Genomic DNA, 20,142 nt, shown 5'->3' on the forward strand with positions numbered 1-20,142 from the left:
GACTACAGCTGATAATATTATAATTACTACATACAGTGCCAGATGGGTAGTAGTTTTATCGGGGTGGCCACTTCATAAGTTATATAGACGTCTAATCACCGGGTTGTGCACCTGAAACTAATATAACATTGCACATCAACTGTTAACCTGAAACTAATATAACATTGTAGGTCAACTGTTCATTGAAAAGTAAACAAATAAAAATTAAAAAAAAGAAAGCAAAAAGGAAAAGCATGAACCTTTGGGTCAGACAGACTTGGTTCACATCCTGACTCTGCTGCTTACCGTCCGAGGGATCTCAGAAATGTTACTAAACCTCTCTATGCCTCTGCTCATCTAGAACATGAGGGTTAAAATTATGCCGACCTCGAAGGTTCTTGGGAGGATTAAATGAGATAATACAAGGTGCTTGGACCTGGGTTCCACTGTCAGCCCCACCACTGGCGCCAACTTCTTTGTGTGTTGATTTCCTCGGTGTAGAGAGAGGGTAAGCCACTGCATGGGGCTTAGGAAGCAGCCGTCAGCATCAGCATCACCCTCTCCCCCAGGAAACCGTCCTGACCGCCCTCCTCTGAGCCTGCCTGTGGCCTGCGCTTGCTGCCACACCAGCACGTGTGACGTTTAAGCAGGAATTGTCTCTGTGTCTATCTCCCCCTCCCAGACCTGGGGCTCCTTGGGGCGGGAACAGAGCCCGGTTCTGCTGGCATCAGCAGAGGGGAAAGGATGGAGGAGTGAACACATCAGGGGAGTTCGGGTATCCCTGGGGGCTGCTCATTCCCTGGAGTAGTGACCCACGTGCCCTGATGGCCTCTCCTCTCTTTCCCCAGATCTGTGCCTCCTAGGAAGATGCATTTGCCCCTGGTACTGCTGGCCACAGTGGGCACCTGTGTGGGCCTGCTGATGGCAGCTGCCACGGGCACTCACCCTGCCCAACGGGACACTCCCAGCAGGCTACCCACCCTCCAGCGCCAGAAGAGACACTGGATTTGGAACCAGATGCACATTCAGGAAGAGAAAAACAGCTCACTGCCCCACCACGTGGGCAAGGTAAGGCTCAGGCCCAGAGCATCCCGGCCTTACGGAGGGTTCAGCATTCTGGAGAAAGGGGCTGTGTGTAAATGATTAAAGAGTCCGGAGACTAAAGATAAATTTGAAAGGCCGTGGGGGTCAGAGGAGCTCCAGCTAAAGGAAGACTGAAGACTCCTTCCTCGACTCAGGACCCTGCTTTTATTTAACACAGTTTGACCTAAGGCAAGGTAGAGATAATACACTTCAAAGGGTAGGGTATCAAAGGATATTTTTACAGAAGCATTGCCAGTTTGGGGAATGGCCTTCAGCTGTTCAGGTGTTTGGCCAACAGGAGGCAATAAAATGCCCTGAGCTGTCTAGCAGCAAACTATTATCCTATTCAGGTTTGGGGGAAGTGCCGTTTAGCCGTTTCCGACAGGTAAACTTGTTGAGCCGCCCAAGCTTCACCAACCTTTTGGTGAACTCTTGTAATTATTACATGCTGGAATTGGGACATCATACGGTGTTTGTGAGGTGGGGATTGGGGATGTCAGCTGTGAGGGTAATGGTTCTGGTGGTAGAGACAATGAGGGTGGTAGAAGTACTGGTGTTGGTGGTTGAGATAATGAAGGGAAAGATGATTTGGTGATGACAGTGGTAATGATGATAATGGTGGTGACAATGTTGGTGGTAGTAATGGTGATGGTAATGGTAGTAAAGGTGATGGTAGTGATAGGGATGGGGAAGATGAAGGTGGTGGAGGTGGTGATACTGGTGATGATGAAGGGGAAGTTGGTGGTGATCGCGGTGATCATGGAGGTGATGATGGCAGTGATGTGGTGGTGGTTGGGGTGGTGATGATCGTGATGGTAAAGAGGAAGGTCATTCGTGGTGGTGGTGGTGGTGGTGGTGGTGATAATGAGGAAGAGGAAATTGGTGGCTGTGGTAGTAATAGTGGCCAGGAGAGTGAGGGAGGTAGCGGTGAGTGAGGTATTGTTAGTGATGTGGTTGTGGTGGGAATGGTGGTGAACACTGTGGTGTATTTCCTCCCAGACCTTTGTCTGTGGACCAAATATCACTGATGGAAGGGCCACCCCAGGCATAGGCTGAGCTGACCAGTTCAGGGCTTAGGGCAGAAACCACCAAGCCTGCCATAAAATTTTCCCGTCTGAGAGGTTAGAAAACCTGAGCAGCCTTCTACAAAACTGTGCTGGTGACCAAGTCAGTCATCCAGGCCATACTTTGCCAACCCTGGCCTAGGCCTCTGCACTTTCTCCAGAAAACCTTTCTCTCAGACTACCCCTCCCTCGTTTTCTGTCACCCTCCACCACTCCCCAGATTCTAGCTCACCCACAACAAGGTCCCTGACTGACACAAACCTGCCCTCCAGGGCTCCAACCCCCACTGCCTTCCTCTTTAAAACGTGCTCATCCCCAGTCGCCTTCCTAGAACTCAGAGTGACAGGGAACTGCCTTCCTGTGTCACGTTGTTCCTGATGGCAGAGCCGTTCTAACTCCGAAGAATAGCTCTAGCGGCGGATTTCCCACACAAGGACAGGTAGATGGACTAGGTATTCTGAGAGTGTTCAGTGCGGAAAGCATTTCTTTCAAGTGCATAAAATCTCACTGTCGGTTTCTTGGAATCCAAACATGGTTGGCTACAGAAGTACCAGGTCAATGAGCTGATGAGAGGAAGTATGGTGTGCAGGAGGCAGCTGATCGATGTCTCTCTCTCTCATTGATGTTTCTAACTCTGTCCCTCTCCCTTCCTCTCTGTAAAAAAAATCAATAAAACATATTTTAAAATATAAATAAAACAAAAATAAAACAGGGGCTGGCAGAACCAGCCCACTACATGGTTTTGTACATATAGATTTATAAGGACAGTCACATGACTGACACGTTGCCGTGGCTGCTTTCATGCTACGATGGCATGTTTGAGTTGCTGTGATGAAGACCCTATGACCTACAAAGCCGGGAATATGTGTTGTCTGGCCTTTTACAGAAACAGTTTGCCCAGCCTAGTCTCGAGGGACAGCAGACAATAGGCAGAGAGCCCTGCAGACAGCACTGATGGAGGAGCCCTGGGGTTATAGAGAAATGGACTGGCGAAGACCCTAGATTAGGGGTGTCGAACTCAATCAGAGAAGGGGCCAAAATCTAAAATCCAGCCTAAATCACGGGCCGAATGGTTTACTGAACAGTCATAAACTGACAATGTCATAAACTGACAGCGGAGTGCAATGATGACAGCGCGGTGCGGGCCACATTGCAAGGCCTGGCGGGCTGGATTTGGCCCGCGGGCCTTGTGTTTGACACATGTGCCCTAGATGGAGGAGGGCACAGTCCGGCCTCCCATCAGGAATGCCACAGCAGCTGGGGGAACCCATCCACAGCCCCGCCAGCAGCCAGCTGACTGAGCCCAGGGTCTAGTCTGGCTCCCAAAAGGGACTGGCAAGTTTCAATCGCTCGGTGTGGCCACTGTAGGGGAAAAGACGCTTGCCCAGGACAGAGCCCTAGGAGAGCGCAGGCCCAGGAAGGCAGAAGGTTCCTGGCTCCTGACGTGAACGCTGTGTCACAGGGGGAAATATCACTAACCCACCCACGTCCTGTGTAATGAGGTCATTGTGCCATGAATCAGCCACCGGAGAGAGTGGGCGGCTCCAAGGAGAGCTGCAGGGTGAGGCAGAGAGAACCAGCAGCGAGCAGGGGGCACCTGTGTCCACGCCGCTGACCCCGCAGCCTTGGCGGGCTCACGCGAGGGCCCTCCGGGGCAGGAAGAGCGTCGGGCCCGCCGTCTCTGTCATCGGCGTTCACTTGGGGCCTGGAACTGGGCTGGGGGGCGGAGGAGCCGAATGCAGTCCCCACCCCGGACAGAAGCGAGGGGACATGGGAGAGACAAGGACAGGGCCCCAAGGATCACCCCCTGACTCCCAAAGATGTCATCTGAGGGGAGGAAGTCCCTGTTTATCCAGGCCAGAGCACACGCCTTTGTTTACAGGGCTGGTTGGACGATGGGTGTGAGGCCTGGGCCGAGTTCTGAATCCACAGATATGGATCAGCGTGGCTTGGGGCCTTACGTCCAAATATACTGATCACTTTTTTAAAAAAAATATTTTAAGTAAACAGATTCTTTTATATGTCTTTATTGATTTTACAGAGAGAGAGAAAGAGAAAGAAAGGGAAAGAGAGAGAAAGAAACATGGATCAGCTGCCTCCTGCATGCCCCCTACTGGGGATTGAGCCTGGAATCCAAGCAAGTGCCCTGATGGGAATTGAACCTGTGATCTCTGGATGCTCAGCCAACTGAGCCACACTGGGCAGGGCTACAGTAGTAATGCTTAAAGAGGAGGGCTCCCCACAACCTATACCCTCAGTCTAATTATGGGGGAAACACCAGACAAATTCCAACAGAATGACATCCTACACCAGGCCATCTCTAAATAGGCAGGGACATCATCAGAATCACTGAAAGTCTGAGGAACACTCACAGCCCAGAGGAGCTTATAGAAAGCTGATGACTGGGGGTAATGTGGTGCCCTGGTGGGATCCGAGAACAAAAAAAAAGGGCAGTCTGTAAAAACTTTAAAAATCTGCATAAACTGCGTACTTGGGTCAATGGAAAGTAACAGCATCAGTCCATTAATTATGACCAGACACCCAGACATCCAACCGGTAGCTATGATGCACACTGACCACCAGGGGCAGATGCTCAATACGGGAACTGCCACCTGTATGTCTGGGTACTCCCACAGCCAACCTTCTGTGGTCCCTCCCACCCCCCAGTGAGATGGCACTGATTGGCCCTGACACCAGCCAGGCCGAAGGACCCACCCATGCACGAATTCGGGCACTGGGCCTCTACTGTTAATAACAAAGGAAATTGGGAGCAGGAAGCATGCGCACGCTCTGCTGGAGGGAGAGAAAACAGAAGTGTGTATTCAAATGAGCTCTTATGTAGAATTCTATTAGAACAGATCAAAGCTGACTCACTCCCCCTCACATCCTATCCACGTGGGTCCTAGCACCAAGTTTGGAAGGGATCCTAACCGTTGTATCCTAACCCTGAGTGACTCACACAGGGCCCCCGACCATCCCTTCAGGCACCGGTGACGAAGCCTCACTGTTCATCAGATGACTCAACCACTGGGCACAGGACCTTCTCATGGACTCCCCTGCCTGCCCCTGCACACCGCAGCCCTGCTCCAGGAAGCTCTACCACCTCCCACTGCTGCCCTCCACTCTCCCTCCCTCCCACCTCACTCCCGGCCCCACGTCCTCACCTTACAGTCTCTTCTCTGCACTCTGTGATATGGCTTCTCATCCCACCACCCTCTTGATGCTGCTCCCACAAGAAGTCCAATAACTGCATGTTGCTAAACCTCTTCCTTCTTTCTTTCCTTCCTTCCTTCTTTCCTTCCTTCCTTCCTTTCTTCCTCACCCAAGGATATGTTTTCCATTGCTTTTCATAGAGATAGAAGAAGGGAGAGAAGGAGCAAGGAGGGAGGGGGAGGGAGGGTAGAAGGGAGGGAAGGAAAGAGAGAGAGAAACATTGAGGTGAGAGAGACACATCAATTAGTTGCCTCTCAACCTTGCACCAACTGGGGATGGGGAGCATAACCAAAATAGGTGCCTTTGACCAGGAATCGAACCTGTGACCCTTTGGTGCACAGGCCGACACTCCAACCACTGAGCCACACCAGCCAGGATTGACCACACCCTTCTTGATGTTCCCTTTTCTGTCTTGAGACCGACTCTTTCTTGGCCAACAGACATATGAAAAGATGCTTAACATCACTATCAAGAAGGTGCCAATTAAAAACACAATGACATATCCTCTCACATCGTCAGAAAGGCTATTATCCAAAGACAACAGTAACAATGTTGGGGAAGATGTGGAGAAAAGGGAACCCCGTGTTGTTGGTGGGAATATAAACTGACGCAGCCACTATGGAAAAGAGCACGGCGGTTCCTCAAAAAATTAAAAATAAAACTACCACATGACCCTGCAATTCCACTTCTCAGTGTTATCCAAAGAAAACAAAAACACCCATTTGAAAATAACACACACCCTATGCTCATGCAGCAGTATTTGCAATAGCCATAATACAGAAGCAACCCACATACCCACCCAAAGATGAATGGATAAAGAAGAGGTGGCACATGTATACAATGGAACATTAGTCAGCAATAAAAAAGAAGGAAATCTTGCCATTTGCAACAACACGCAAGGACCCTGAGGCCAGTATGCCAAGTGAAATGAGTCAGAGAGAGACAAATACCATGGTATTTCCCTTACACGTACAATCTAAAACAGTGTTTTTCAACCTTTTTTGGGCAAAGGCACACTTGTTTCATGAAAAAAATCACGAGGCACACCACCATTAGAAAATGTTAAAAAATTTAACTCTGTGCCTATATTGACTATATAAAGTAATTCTCTTGAATAGGAATCAAATAAACACAAAGAAAGTATTTTATAATTACTTTATTATGAAATATTAAGTAAACAAAATAGTGAAAAATTATAAAATTCTTGTCTTGTCTGCACCTACGGCACACCAGGCAACATAGTGTGCCGCGGAACAGCGGTTGAAAAACGCTGATCTAAAACACCAGTCTAACCAAACCAGAAGAAACACTCATAGACACAGAGAACAAACTGACGGCTGCCCAAGGGGAGGGCGGTGGAGGAATGAATGGAAAGGGTGAAGGGGACTAGGAGGTACAAACTTCCAGTTATCTGTATGTATAGAAAGCCAGCAACCGGAACCCATAACGACCAGAACCACCGGTCAGTCACCAAGACGCCCACTGAGGCCAGCAAACTGGACAGATCAGAGGGCGGGGCTGGCAGCCAACCTCCTGCAGCCCTTCCCCGCCCCCCCCACTGCCCAGCCCCACCCCAGATCGGGCCCCTCTACCTCATCAGGAGCAGGGCCACCAGCCAACCACCTGTGGCCCCTCCCCCCAGCCAGCTCTGCGCCAGATTGCTCCCCCACCACACACACACACACACTTGATCAGAGGCAGGACCAGCCTGTTAACCACCCATGGCCCCTCCCTCAGGTCACTGGCCGCCCTCATCAGCCCACCCAGGGGGAGGGGCTGTGGGCCAATGGGGATGGTGGGGGGTGATGGGGGCAGGCCCAGCCCACCCAGCCCACCACCTACAGCCCCTCCCCCTGAGCGCACACCCCACAGCCACCGCTGCCCATGCCCACCCAGAGCACCTCTTCTCTCCTAGATCATATCGAGCGAGAACCGCAAGAACACCAAGTACGTGCTGAGAGGAGAGGCGGCCGACAAGATCTTCAGGGTCAACGAGGTCACGGGGGACGTGTTCGCCTTTGAGAGGCTGGACCGGGAGAAGACCTCCCAGTACCACCTCACCGCCCTCATCGTGGACAAGAACACCAACCAGGAGCTGGAGCCCCCGTCCAACTTCGTCATCAAAGTGTACGACGTGAACGACAACTGGCCCGTGTTCACGCACCAGTTTTACAATGCGTCCGTGACCGAGATGTCAGCGATGGGTATGCGCTGTCTGTCCCTCTCTCCTCCTCCTCCTCCCCACCCCCAGCCTGAAGGTGTCTGTCCCTCTCTTCTCCTCCTCCCACCCCCAGCCTGAAGGCGCCTCTGCATCAACACCTTCAATGCCTGAGGCCAGGGTTCCGTGAGTTTAGGGCAGTGATTGCAATGACCCTAGCCATAGACTGAGCCCTGATCCTGATCACAAACTAAACCCTGACCTTAGTCACAGACTGAGCCCTGATCCTGATCGTAGGCTGAGCCCTGACCCTAGCCATAGACTGAGCCCTGACCTTAGTCATAGACTGAGCCCTGATCCTGATCACAAACTAAACCCTGACCCTAGTCACAGACTGAGCCCTGACCCTAGTCACAGACTGAGCCCTGATCCTGATTGTAGGCTGAGCCCTGACCCTAGCCATAGACTGAGCCCTGACCTTAGTCACAGACTGAGCCCTGATCCTGATTGTAGGCTGAGCCCTGACCCTAGCCATAGACTGAGCCCTGATCCTGGACTGAGCCTTCACCATCAGAGGCACACAGGTCTGATTGCTTTTCAGAGCAAACCCCACCCACTCTCTGACCCTGAGGACTGACACAAGAGCGTAGCTTCTGCACATGAATAATGCCAGCTCTGCCACCAAGGCGAGCCGGGTCCTCTCTGGGATCCCTGCAGGAGGAGCCGGGGGAGGACAGGGCCCTCACCTCAAGGTGTGTCACCAGCCTGGACCTCAGGCCTCCAGAGACTATTGTTCATCCCGTTCCACCCTAAGCTCCCAGGAGGGGCCTGGAAAGGGTTCGCTCCCCCCACCCCTTAGTCAGGGGCCGGCCACGGCCCTGGGACCAGACCTTCCTATGAAGTAGGGGGAGGGGATCCTGGTATTCAAGGGGGAAAGAGCTGCAACCCCCACCCCTGCCGGGCCCCTTCCCATTCCCGTTTCACCTTCCGGGGCAGGAGAGAGGCATCCCCTCACCCTCCTAGGCTTCTCCTCATGACCCAACCACGTGCCCCTTCCTCATTTCCCCCGGAGATGGAAGCCACCTGCTCTCTGCCCCGCCCAGGCCGGTCAGGCTGGGCCTCCCCTGCTGCCAGCACTTCACCCCCACTGCAGGCTCCTCTTTTCACCCTGGGGCCCTGGGGGAGGTGGGCTCAGGGGATACCCATCTGGGAACAGGGTGGCAAACCCCTGGATTCTCACTCCGCAGGGACCTCCGTCTTCCAGCTGACCGCGGTGGATGCAGATGACCCCACCGTGGCAGAGCACACCACCGTCATGTACCACATCCTGAAAGGAGACGAATATTTTGGCATTTCTGACTCTGGTCAGTGACACTGACCCTCCTGTGTCTGGGGAGGGGGGACGGGGTAATATCCCAGGTGTGGGTACTGAGGGAAGTCCAATCTGGCAGGGGTCGCCGACCACTGAGCCACACTGTGCTAAGAAGGTGGCTGGTATCCCATGTTAAGACAAGGTGGCTGGTGAGGGCAGAAGGAAGCAGACAGGGTAACCCCAAGACATGGACTCCAGTCCAGGGAACCAAATCAGGCCCAAACGTGGACAAGGGAGGCAGGAGTGGACGCTGGTTACAGCTCTGGGTGCAGGTGCAGACAGACCTGACTTCCAGGCCCAGCTCTCCCACTCGCCTTCTCTAAGGACCTCGGGGAAGGCCACTAACCTCTGCAAGCCCCAGTTCCCGCACCCCAAAATGGGATGCTTCTCTCCATCCTGCATGGTAGCTGTGAAGTTTGAATTTGATATAAGATATAGAGAGCACATGGCCCATTGTAATTACACACTCAGTGTGGCTTTAAGAACTGTAAGGACTGCCTGGCCAGTTGCTCAGTGGTTAGAACCGAAGGGCTGTGGGTTTGATTCCCGGTCAAGGGCACGTACCTTGGTTGCAGGTGTCCCAGCCCCAGTAGGGGCGCATGCGGGGGGGGGCAGCCAATCGAGGTGTCTCTCTCCTGTTGATGTTTCTCTCTCTCTCCCCTCACCTCCCTCCCTTCCACTCTCTCTGGGAATCAATGTAAAATGCATCCTCAGGTGAGGATTTAAAACACACACACACAAAAATAAAACCTGTAAGGACTGAATCTTCAGAGCAAGATAGGCCTGAAGGGGTGGCAAATACACCACACCCTGTGGGGCGCCAGGGTGGGCACACGGATCCATCACAGCCCTCCTCCACGCTGAGCCTGCGGGGGGCCTCACGCTCTTTCTCAGCACAGTGCTCCCGGCAGCTAACTGTGTGGGAGCGCTGGCCTCGCAGTGCAGGGGTGGAGGCAGGGGTGGCTGGCCCGTGCCCCCCAGCCCTGGCTGCACACTAGAATGACCTGGCGCTCTACGGTCAGGTGCCCTCTGGAGAGGGCCTGGGCACCGGCATTTTCTCCGAGCTCCCCAGGTAACGTGGCTCCCGCTGGGACCCTTCCTGCAGGTCTCGTCTTCACAAAAGTCAGCAACCTGGACCGGGAGGTGCAGGCCCGGTACGAGATCGTGGTGGAAGCCCAGGACGCCCAGGGCCTCCGCGGGGACTCGGGCACGACCACCGTGCTCATCAAGCTGGAGGACATCAACGACAACTTCCCCGTCTTCACCCAGAGTGAGCCCCTCCCCGGGGGCCTGGGCGGGGCAGGGGGCAGGGGGCGGGATGCTCCAGACTCAGTGACCTGGGGCCCGACCCCTCGCCCCACCCCAAGGTGGGCCTAAGGCTCAGGGAAGTCACTGGGGCGAAGAGAGGGGCCCTGCTCCCCATCCCTGCACACACTGGCCCCTGACTCAGAGCACTGAGCCCAGCCACAGACTGATTCTCCCCAAAAATGTCTGACCAGAGCTTTTCACATGCCCTGGGGCGGGGGGGGGGGGGGGTGTTTGAGGAGGAAGGTGATGGCTCTTCATATGAACCCTCTGATACTGAGGCACAGTCAGAGGCTCGGCCTCCCCAAGGACAGGCCAGTTTTCCTAAAGTGGCCTCGCTGTGCGTGGCTGAAGCTCCCGGAAGGTGGGACTTGTCTCCTTGTCTCTCTTGTCAATGCATAACTCCCCGAGCAAAGTGCCTGGCGTACAGTAGGTGCTTAATAGCTGGGTGGATGGGTGGATGGATGGATGGATGGATGGAGAACTATTTTGCCTCGAGACTGAACATTTCAGTGGCATTATTCTTATTAACTAGAGGCCCAGTGCAAGGATTTGTGCACTGATGGGGTCCCTTGGCCTGGCCTGTGGGGATCAGGCCGAAACTGGCTCTCTGACATCCCCCGAGGGGTCCCAGATTGCCAGAGGGTGCAGGCCAGGCTGAGGGAACGTGGGAGGGCTTCAGGGCATGTCCCACCCATCTAACCCAGTCCCAATTGGCTGGACACCAGCAGCAAGCTAACCTACTGGTTGGAGCGCCTGCCCCCTGATGGTCAGTGCACATCATAACGACTGGTCGAATGGTCAGACACTTAGCATGTTAGGCTGTTGTTATGTAGGATTATTATTATCTTCCCATGCCCATTTCCCACGTCAGAATATATTGGGGCAATAGGAGGGACAACTGCCTTGTGGATCTCATTAACCCAGTGCCCTCTGGGGCGCCCCATTTGCACCAGCCGACTACGTCTTTACGGTGCCTGAGGACATCCGTGTGGGCAGCCCGCTGGGCTCTCTGTTCGTGGAGGACCCAGACGAACCCCAGAACCGGATGACCAAGTACAGCATCGTGCAGGGCGAGTTCAGGGACACCTTCACCATCCAGACGGACCCCGCCCACAACGAGGGCATCATCAAGCCCACCAAGGTTTGCGGGCCAGGGGGACGGGGACAGATGTGGGGTTGGGGGCTGCCAGCATCCCCAGACCTCGCCCAGGGTGGCTACCAGGTCAGAGGCCATGGGAGATGCACTGTGGGTCAGCCTGGGCGGAGTAGCGAGGATCCAAGGACCGGTGCCGTAGGCTGGGTTATGCCTGAAGCAGACCGAGAGGCAAGGATTCGGGGTAAACAGCTTACTTGGGCGGTGACCCCAGAAAGGCCCAGGAGCAGTGACACGAGGAAAGGAGGAAGATGAGTCGGCTTCTGGAGGGGTGAGGAGGAGAGGACAAGCAGGCAAGGGCAGGAGAAGATTCTTGAGCAAAAACATAAGAAAAGACTCGTCCTTAAGCAGCTGTGGCTAGCACCACTGGTCTTTGATCCCCCCGAGAGCAGGACTGGGGCTGGTCCCTGTGTGTCCCCAGTACTGGGAACAGGGCCAGGCATGGAGCCAACCCTGAGGATATATATTTTTTTATTGATTTTTTACAGAGAGAAAAGGAGAGGGATAGAGAGCTAGAAACATCAATGAGAGAGAAACATCGATTCAGCTGCCTCCTGCACACACACCCCCTACTGGGGATGTGCCCGCAACCAAGGCACATGCCCCCGACCAGAATCGAACCCGGGACCCCTCTGTCCGCAGGCCGACCCTCTCTCTATCCACTGAGCCAAACCGGCCAGGGCCCCAGCCACTCTCTTGATGGCCTTGGAAATATCACTCCTCCAGGCCTCAGTCCCCTCACCTGTAAAATGGGTATCATCCCAGAGCTACCTCGCAGGACTGCTGGCCAGATCACACGCCAGGCGCTCGGCTCTGACCAGGGGCTCCCCACCCTCTCCCCGCCCACAGCCCCTGGACTACGAGCGCATCCAGCAATACGCCTTCACCATCGAGGCCACGGACCCGACCATCAACCTCCGCTACTCAGGCAGCGTCTCCCCCAAAAGCAAGGCCCGTGTCACCATCCGGGTCACGGACGTGGACGAGCCGCCCGTCTTCCAGCAGCCCTTCTACCACTTCCAGCTGCAGGAGAACCTGAAGAAGCCGCTCATCGGCTCGGTGATGGCCATGGACCCCGACGCCGCGCGGAGGACCATCGGGTAAGGAGGGGGTGAGCACGGGGTGGGCGTGACCATCCTGGCCCGGAGGTCCTTCCGGCTGCCGGACCGGGCCCGGGCCCAAAGGAACACCTCTCCCGGCGCGTACGAGAGAGACGGCAGACACGGGACGAGCAGCCACGCTGCCCACTGGCCCACGTGGCCCTCTCCCCCACCCTCCGGGAGCGTGTCCCGCCGGAGCACCGCCCCGCACAGCCCTGGCCCACGGGAAGGCTCGGCCTCGAAGGGGCTGTTCTTTGGACCCTGGCTCCCCCGGGCCCCATCGAGGGAGACCAAGGAGTCAAGAGGGCAACCAGCTAGACAGCCCATGGACATCCTCTCCGCTCAGCATGCTTTATTTTATTTTTTTTTAAATATATTTTATTGATTTTTCACAGAGAGGAAGGGAGAGAGATAGAGAGCTAGAAACATCGATGAGAGAGAAACATCGACCAGCTGCCTCTAGCACATCCCCTACCGGGGATGTGCCCGCAACCAATGTGCTTGCCCTTGACCGGAATCGAACCCGGGACCTTTCAGTCTGCAGACCGACGCTCTACCGCTGAGCCAAACCAGTTTCGGCTTAGCATGCTTTATTACATCTGTCTTCCCAAGCCCGAGAGGGGAAGGTGCTCCTTTCACAGGGAAATGACACAGATGGATAAGGAAGCACCAGCAGCCCCCACTCCCGGTAACGCCTGTTCGTTCACCAAAGTCGTGTTTGACGTGGTCCCACCACGCCTTTCTTCCTGGCAAACGGCGAGATACGTTAACGGCAGATCGGTTGTTATTTGCTGGTCCGGTTTGGGGGTTTTTATTGTTTTAATTTTTTTTTTTTTTATCCTATCACGCCCATTTCATCACTACCTGTTCTTCTGTCTCCACTAAACTCCTCTCTTCTACCCTCTGGGACAAAAGATATAGTTTTAACTCGAACTTTCCAGAGCCACTTAACATTGATAGTGAGTCTGAATTGAATCCAATCCCATGTCATTCCAGAGGATTAGCAGACTGTACCAGCACCACAGAAGTAACTCCTTGTTTTCTGACCCTCTTTATATACCGGGTTCCTGTCTGTATCCCAATCTATTTCCGAATCCTCTATTGTACTATTCTCTGGCAGAGCCATTCTGTCTTACTGCAGCAGCTTTACACTGAAACATGGTCTGTGGAGGGTAAGCCCCCCCTCCCTGCTTTTTACTTTACATACTTTTTATCTAAAACAGTCTTTCCTGTGAATGTTTAAATTCTTTACCCAGTTTTTTAAAACACATCGGAATTCTAATGATGTTTACATATCAATGTCGGGGAAGTTAATGTTTCTATATATGTATCGTCATCTTTTTTTTTTAATGTATTTTATTGATTTTTTTACAGAGAGGAAGGGAGAGGGAGAGAGAGTTAGAAACATCGATGAGAGAGAAACATCGATCAGCTGCCTCCTGCACACCCACTACTGGGGATGTGCCTGCAACCAAGGTACGTGCCCTTGACCGGAATCGAACCTGGGACCTTTCAGTCCGCAGGCCGACGCTCTATCCACTGAGCCAAACCAGTCAGGGCTATTGTCTTCTTAAGGAAGCTGAGTGCCACCGGCCTCAGCTCTGAGCACTGCTGATGGAGTCTCAGGCACCACCCTCACATCGGAGATGACAACATCGCTAAGCTCAAAGCGATCGCCTAGCTTCTCCGGACCCCTCTGGGTGGTAGGGTGCCAAGAGGATTGGAGGAGGCCCCTGAAGGGCCTTGTCTGTCGAACTAGGGATGTGAACTCAGCAAAGAGCAATAGAAAGCCATGACTCTCTCTCCCCTGGGGCAGATACTTCATCCGCAGGACCAGCGACAAGGGCCACTTCTTCCAAGTAAACAAGCAGGGGAATATTTACAATGAGAAAGAAGTGGACAGAGAAGTCACCCCCTGGTACAACCTGACTGTGGAGGCCAAGGAACTGGATTCCAGGGGTGAGTAACGCCATCTGCCAGGGCATCGGGCTGTTCTCCTTTCCTTCCTGTTCACAATTGGCATCAGGTGTCACGGTGGGTCTCTGGCGGTATACTAAGCTCCTACGGAAGCACCACTTGGCTGGGATGCTAGACAGCCTTCCTCCCCAAGTGTGGATGGACCAGCAGCACCCATACCTCCTGAGACCTTGTTAGAAGGGCCAAGTGCCAGGCGCCAACCTCAGACTGAATCAGAAACCCATGCCCAGAACGAAGCTCTGTCCCCGTGACACGAATCACCTAGGGCACCTCTTAACATAGAAGCGTCCAGACCCCTCCCTGGAGGTTCAGGTCCAGTGAGCCAGAAACGGGGCCAAGAAACATGCTTTGGACAAGTGCCACATGATTCTCATCATCGTGGATTCTGGAAAAGGCTGTTTGGGGGGCTCTTTATGTCCCAGTTAGGGGTTGAATTCAAAATCTGCAGCAGGTTCTAGCTCCAAGATGGTTAGGTTCTCCAGAAATGAGTGTAACAACTGCCAAAGGGAAAGGCAAGAGTTGGAGTTCGCACCCTTTGCCTCTATGAGAAAATCAGCACTGCCCTGTAGAAGAAAGACCAACATTCCCGCCTCCCCCAGGAGACCACCCGGAGAGGGGGAGAAAGCGGGACTTGCCCCCCCACCACCACCAGTGTTACCCACATCCCCAATATGACAGCCAGGCCAACTGTGATGGACTCCTGTGTTTTTCAGATCCTTAGCCCTTTCTTCCCCATCTATTTACAGTCATACCGTTTTTAAACTTTGAATGTAACTTAAATTTTAAAAGTTATTGGTTGTTTCTTTTGAAATATGGAAAATACAAGCTAGGAGAAGAAAAGGATCCCCTCATAGTCCTACCATCCAGAGACAACTACTGTTAGCACTTTAGTGTACCTCCTGTGGTCCTTTTACTATACATACTTTTACAGAAGTTTATAATATTTATATAAAATCTTATCCTGCATTTTTACTTAACCTTATTTCAGAACCATTTTCTCCTGGTACTAACCCACCATTTTTTAAGTTACATTTTTAAAATATCATTTACAGGGGCATTATAAACGGCCACCTATTTCATTCTTTTGAAGTGATATAATGTATTGACACAATCTCCCTTACATTGTTTGCCTTTTAAATCATTTTGCAATTAAGTAATTTAGTTTAATAAATGATACTTGTTTAAATTAATTTAATCACTTAATTCAATCCTTAGATTCGTTTGGTGATTACTTAACTCAATGTTACTAAAATCTTCTTAAATTCACTGAGATTACCTTTTCATTCTTACAAGCAATTCTTCAGTAAGCATCCTTGTGCATGAAGCTTGACCCCCTAGCCTAGGGGTGTCGAACTCAATCAGAGAAGGGGCCAAAATCTAAAATCCAGCCTAAATCGCGGGCCGAATGGTTTACTGAACAGTCATAAACTGACAATGTCATAAACTGACAGCAGAGTGCAGTGATGACAATGCGGTGCGGGCCACATTGCAAGGCCTGGCGGGCTGGATTTGGCCCGCGGGCCTTGTGTTTGACGCTAGCCCTTCCACTCATTTCATCCAGAATGCCCTCCCTGGCCTGTCTTCCATCGCTCCCTCTTCCTGTGACAAGGGCACCCCCTCGGGAGTCCCCCTCCACACATCAGCTGAGCCTGTTGCAGTGACAAGTCCTTTCCCCCTGCAGGGAAGCCCACGGGCAAAGAATCCATCGTGCAGGTCCACATCGAAATTCTGGATGTGAATGACAACCCCCCAAAGTTTGCCAAGCCCTACGAGCCCACAGTGTGTGAGAATGCCGAGAAGGGCACGGTGAGTCCGGCTCAGGTCGGGGGACAAGGCGGTGCCCACGCCCGCAGCCAGTTGCTTAGTGTAACCTGCACAGCCGCCTTGGGGAAAGGCGACATTATCCCTCCTTTACAGGTGGAGAAACTGAGGCTCAGAGGAAATACGTGGAGAACAGACTGGCGGGGAGGGGGTGGTACAAAGAGTTTGTTTGTGGAGGTCATTTAAGTCAGTGGAGCAGGTGGGAGGAGGCCACGGTCAGGCCTAAACCCAGAGTCTCCATCACTGAACTCCAGACAAGCCCAGCACCATCACTGACCACCCCCTTCTTCCACGCTCCAGCTAGTGGTGCAAATCTTTGCCATAGACGAGGACATAACGCCAAAAGATGTGAAGTTCAAATTCTCCCTGAACACCAAGGACAGCAACTTCACCCTCACGGATAATCACGGTACGTCCACAGGAACGTAGCTAGCCTGGCTCTTTGAAGGGTCAGGAGTGAGGTGGTTTGAGTATCAAAGCACCAGGGTCAAGGCTCAAGCCAACAAACTGGGGACAAGGCCTCACTGGGGTTTTCATTCGGTGGCATATTTTGTACAACTTCGGCCAAATACCTTATTGGCCTAGCCCAGTGGTCGGCAAACTCACTAGTCAACAGAGCCAAATATCAACAGTACGACGACTGAAATTTCTTCTGAGAGCCAAATTTTTTAAACTTAAACTTCTTCTAACGCCACTTCTTCAAAACAGACTCGCCCAGGCATTGGTATTTTGTGGAAGAGCCACACTCACGGGGCCCAAGAGCCGCACGTGGCTCGAGAGCCGCAGTTTGCCGACCACTGGCCTATACAGTGGTCAGAGGTGCCCTGGCCAAACTGTCCAGGCCGCATAGCCTGCCATTCCCCATAAGAGACTGGGCGTACAGAATAGATATGGGGTGCAGTCAGTTTGGTTCCCAAACTGACCAAGGGATTCCCTCTCACACGCAGTCTCTGAGATCAGCATAATTGCAAATTACTCTAGGACATGGAACTTTGAGGTCACTTCCAAAAAGTCAAAATTGGAAATGTGGAACTCAAAACGCCAAGGAATCAGAAAACTTGGTCTTAATTCAATGACAATAGCTACTTACCGTCAGGGGCCTGGGACAGGATCTGGTCCGCCAATCACAGCCCAGAGAGTCCTACGATGTCAGCCAATCAGAGCTTCCGATGAGTAAGCGCTCAGGAGTGGGATCATGCTGAGTTGACTGCACTCTAGTCACTGGCAGACATGTTTCCGTAGCTTCAACAGCTTCCTCAGAAAACAAATAAAAATAAAAATCCCCCTTAAATCTAACTAGAGCAATCCATCACCCAGCATGGGGCGGCATTCCTGCTTGTCCCTGATTGGCAAAACTGTGGTTGGTGAGGATCCCTGTATAGGAACAGCCACTTCAAGGTCAGGATGAGGAAGGTCCAGAAAAGGGGTCTCTGAAAATGGGACAGACCCAGAGGATCAGCCACAGCCTCCGGGGGGGCAGGGAAGGTGGCCATGCCGTGTTGACAGTCAATGACAGACCACTCAGCGTTCAGCTCTTTCGTAGTAACTAATATGGCAAAAATACCCATCAGCCCGTCCCAAGATCCACCTCAATCTCACCTCAGAGAGGTCTGCAAGGGGGTAGAAAGCTCAAGTGCTACCCCCAAAGAACCCATGTGCATCCAGGAGGTAAGCTTGTTGGTCTTGGATTCACTGAGCGTGGATGTTCTGCTATAACATTAAATGGGTACAGTGAGAAAGCACTCATTTCTCCCACAGTGTCAACGGCCATATTGCTTACTCTCAAATATAATTAATAGACAAGGCTACTTAATAATGAAATGAACTGGCCTTCATTTGAAATCTAAAATATGGCCTCCTTCGCTTTCGGCTGGCTTGCTGAGCTGGCCAACCCTACACAGCGGTCAAATATCCCCTCTAACCCTAACCGGTTTGGCTCAGTGCATAGAGCATTGGTCTGCGGACTGAAGGGTCCCAGGTTCGATTCCAGTCAAGGGCATGTACCTTGGTTGCAGGCACATCCCCAGTAGGGGGTGTGCAGGAGGCAGCTGATCGATGTTTCTTGCATCGATATTTATAACTCTCTATCCCACTCTGTAAAAAAAATCAATAAAACATATTTTAAAATATATATATATATATATCCCCTCCAAATCCTGTACCCTCCCCTGACTATCAGTGTCATGACCTCCCAGGAACCCTACAAAAGGCAGATTATCTGGCCTCTGCCCAAAGCCACTGAGTCAGAAACCTGAAGGGGTAGGGACACCAGGAAAGAAGGTGGGTGGGCAGGGGTGAGAGCTGCAGGTTTAAAACGCTCCCTCCTGCGAGTTCTGCACAGGAAACCGCGGATTGGAGCTGGGAGGGAAAGTCACATTTGGGCCAAAGCACAGGCCCAGATCCAGCCTGCCCCAGACATTCTCCAGTCCATGTGCCATCATTCCCTCAGCAGCCCAGGAGCGTAAGCATTGTTTTTACTCTCTAACCGATTTGCAGGGATAACAGAAAGGGTCTCAGAAGTTAGCCGGGTCTAAAAGGCTTTTTAAAACTTTATTTCCCCGCTTATTATTTATCAAGGCTTAAAACAATACGTTCATTCATTAAGCTGAAAGAGAGTCACCTATCATTAGAGTAGGCAGTGTTTCCCAAACTTTTGACATGTGTGTACTACGCCTTCTATAATTTTCGTAACCCTGAGTATCCCTCGTACTCATGAGAACGTAGAATTAGGCGCAGCAAAGCACGGTGCAGTGCATATCCCCACCCAACTCCGGTGCAACGCGTACCCCCACCAAACTCTTCCCGTACCCCTGGGGGTGCGCGGACCACACTTTGGGAAACACTGGAGTAGAGGCAGGGAGGAAGGGATGGAGCTTATCAGTTGCCCACAGAAACAGAAAACAGGGATTTTACGTTCTGGCCAAGTCATGCTTAGAAGATAAGCCAAGGGAGCTGCCCAAAATACACCCCCCTTTGGAAGAACAAAAGGCTGAAACCTAAGGCAGGGAACGCAAAGAACACAGAGGCACCCCAGGTGGCACATGGGCGGGCACAATCCAGGAGGACTCCCAGGAGGAGGCAACCTCCACTGTCGGAGTGGACCAGGGGACAGGCACACCAGGCAGCACGACCTGACTCTGAGGCCCCGGTGCTTCCAGATAACACGGCCAACGTCACGGTCAAGTACGGGCCATTTGATCGGGAGCACACCAAGGTCCACCACCTGCCGGTGCTCATCTCGGACAATGGGAGGCCCAGCCTCACGGGCACCAGCACGCTGACCGTGACCGTGTGCAAGTGCAACGAGTATGGCGAGGCCACCTTCTGTAACGAGAAGCTCTACCAGGGGTACAACATCATCCCGGTGCTGGTGGCCATCTTCCTGTGCATCCTCACCATCACAGGTCAGTGCCCGGAGGCGGAGGGGACACGGAGGGGGCTGCTCCGAGGGAGGGAGAGGCCAGGGGTCCAGGACAGTCCTGCCTCCAGCCCACAGGATAGCCCTGAAGCCAGCGCTCCAGTGAGATGGGTTGGCCAACGTCACCTCCCTGGGCGCCTAAGGATGGGAAGGAGGGTGACGGGGCTCAAGCACCCTCCCCCATACACTTCAAAATTCTTTCTATATGACATTCAACTTATTGTGTGCCAGGCACACCGTTCTTGGCATCTATTTACCTGAAAACCGTTTTTTTGAAAAGAGAGGAGGATCCAGTTCATCTTTTGGAAAGAAATGCAAAGTTTAAAAACGTGTAGTTTTGATTATCTCCAGGAGCTTTCTTTCTGTTTGGAGCAGTGGTTCTCAACCTTCCTGATGCCGCGGCCCTTTAATACAGTCCCCCGTGTTGTGGTGACCCCCAACCGTAAAATTATTTCCGTTGCTACTTCATAGCTGTAATTCTGCTACTGTTAGTGAA

The 20,142-nt window shown here is 52.6% G+C and overlaps 1 protein-coding gene across 3 annotated transcripts in view; it reads left to right on the forward strand.

Moving 5' to 3' along the window:
• The window catches only part of CDH5 (cadherin 5), a 33,656-nt gene that overhangs the window by 10,171 nt on the left and 3,343 nt on the right, over positions 1-20,142 (forward strand). For all 3 annotated transcript variants that reach the window (XR_014792900.1, XM_084861023.1, XM_084861022.1), the window contains exons 2-11: positions 828-1,047; positions 7,255-7,543; positions 8,745-8,861; positions 9,975-10,139; positions 11,131-11,318; positions 12,180-12,430; positions 14,247-14,389; positions 16,089-16,213; positions 16,529-16,637; positions 19,387-19,632. Coding sequence is in view for 2 of the 3 variants with exons in the window: in XM_084861022.1 (XP_084717148.1) it covers positions 828-1,047; positions 7,255-7,543; positions 8,745-8,861; positions 9,975-10,139; positions 11,131-11,318; positions 12,180-12,430; positions 14,247-14,389; positions 16,089-16,213; positions 16,529-16,637; positions 19,387-19,632 (1,853 nt within the window). In the remaining variant the exon portion in view is untranslated. The remainder of the gene's footprint in view (positions 1-827; positions 1,048-7,254; positions 7,544-8,744; positions 8,862-9,974; positions 10,140-11,130; positions 11,319-12,179; positions 12,431-14,246; positions 14,390-16,088; positions 16,214-16,528; positions 16,638-19,386; positions 19,633-20,142) is intronic.

The sequence above is a fragment of the Pipistrellus hanaki genome (assembly GCF_964339955.1).
Source record: "Pipistrellus hanaki genome assembly, chromosome: 15".
NCBI classification, from domain to species: Eukaryota; Metazoa; Chordata; class Mammalia; order Chiroptera; family Vespertilionidae; genus Pipistrellus; species Pipistrellus hanaki.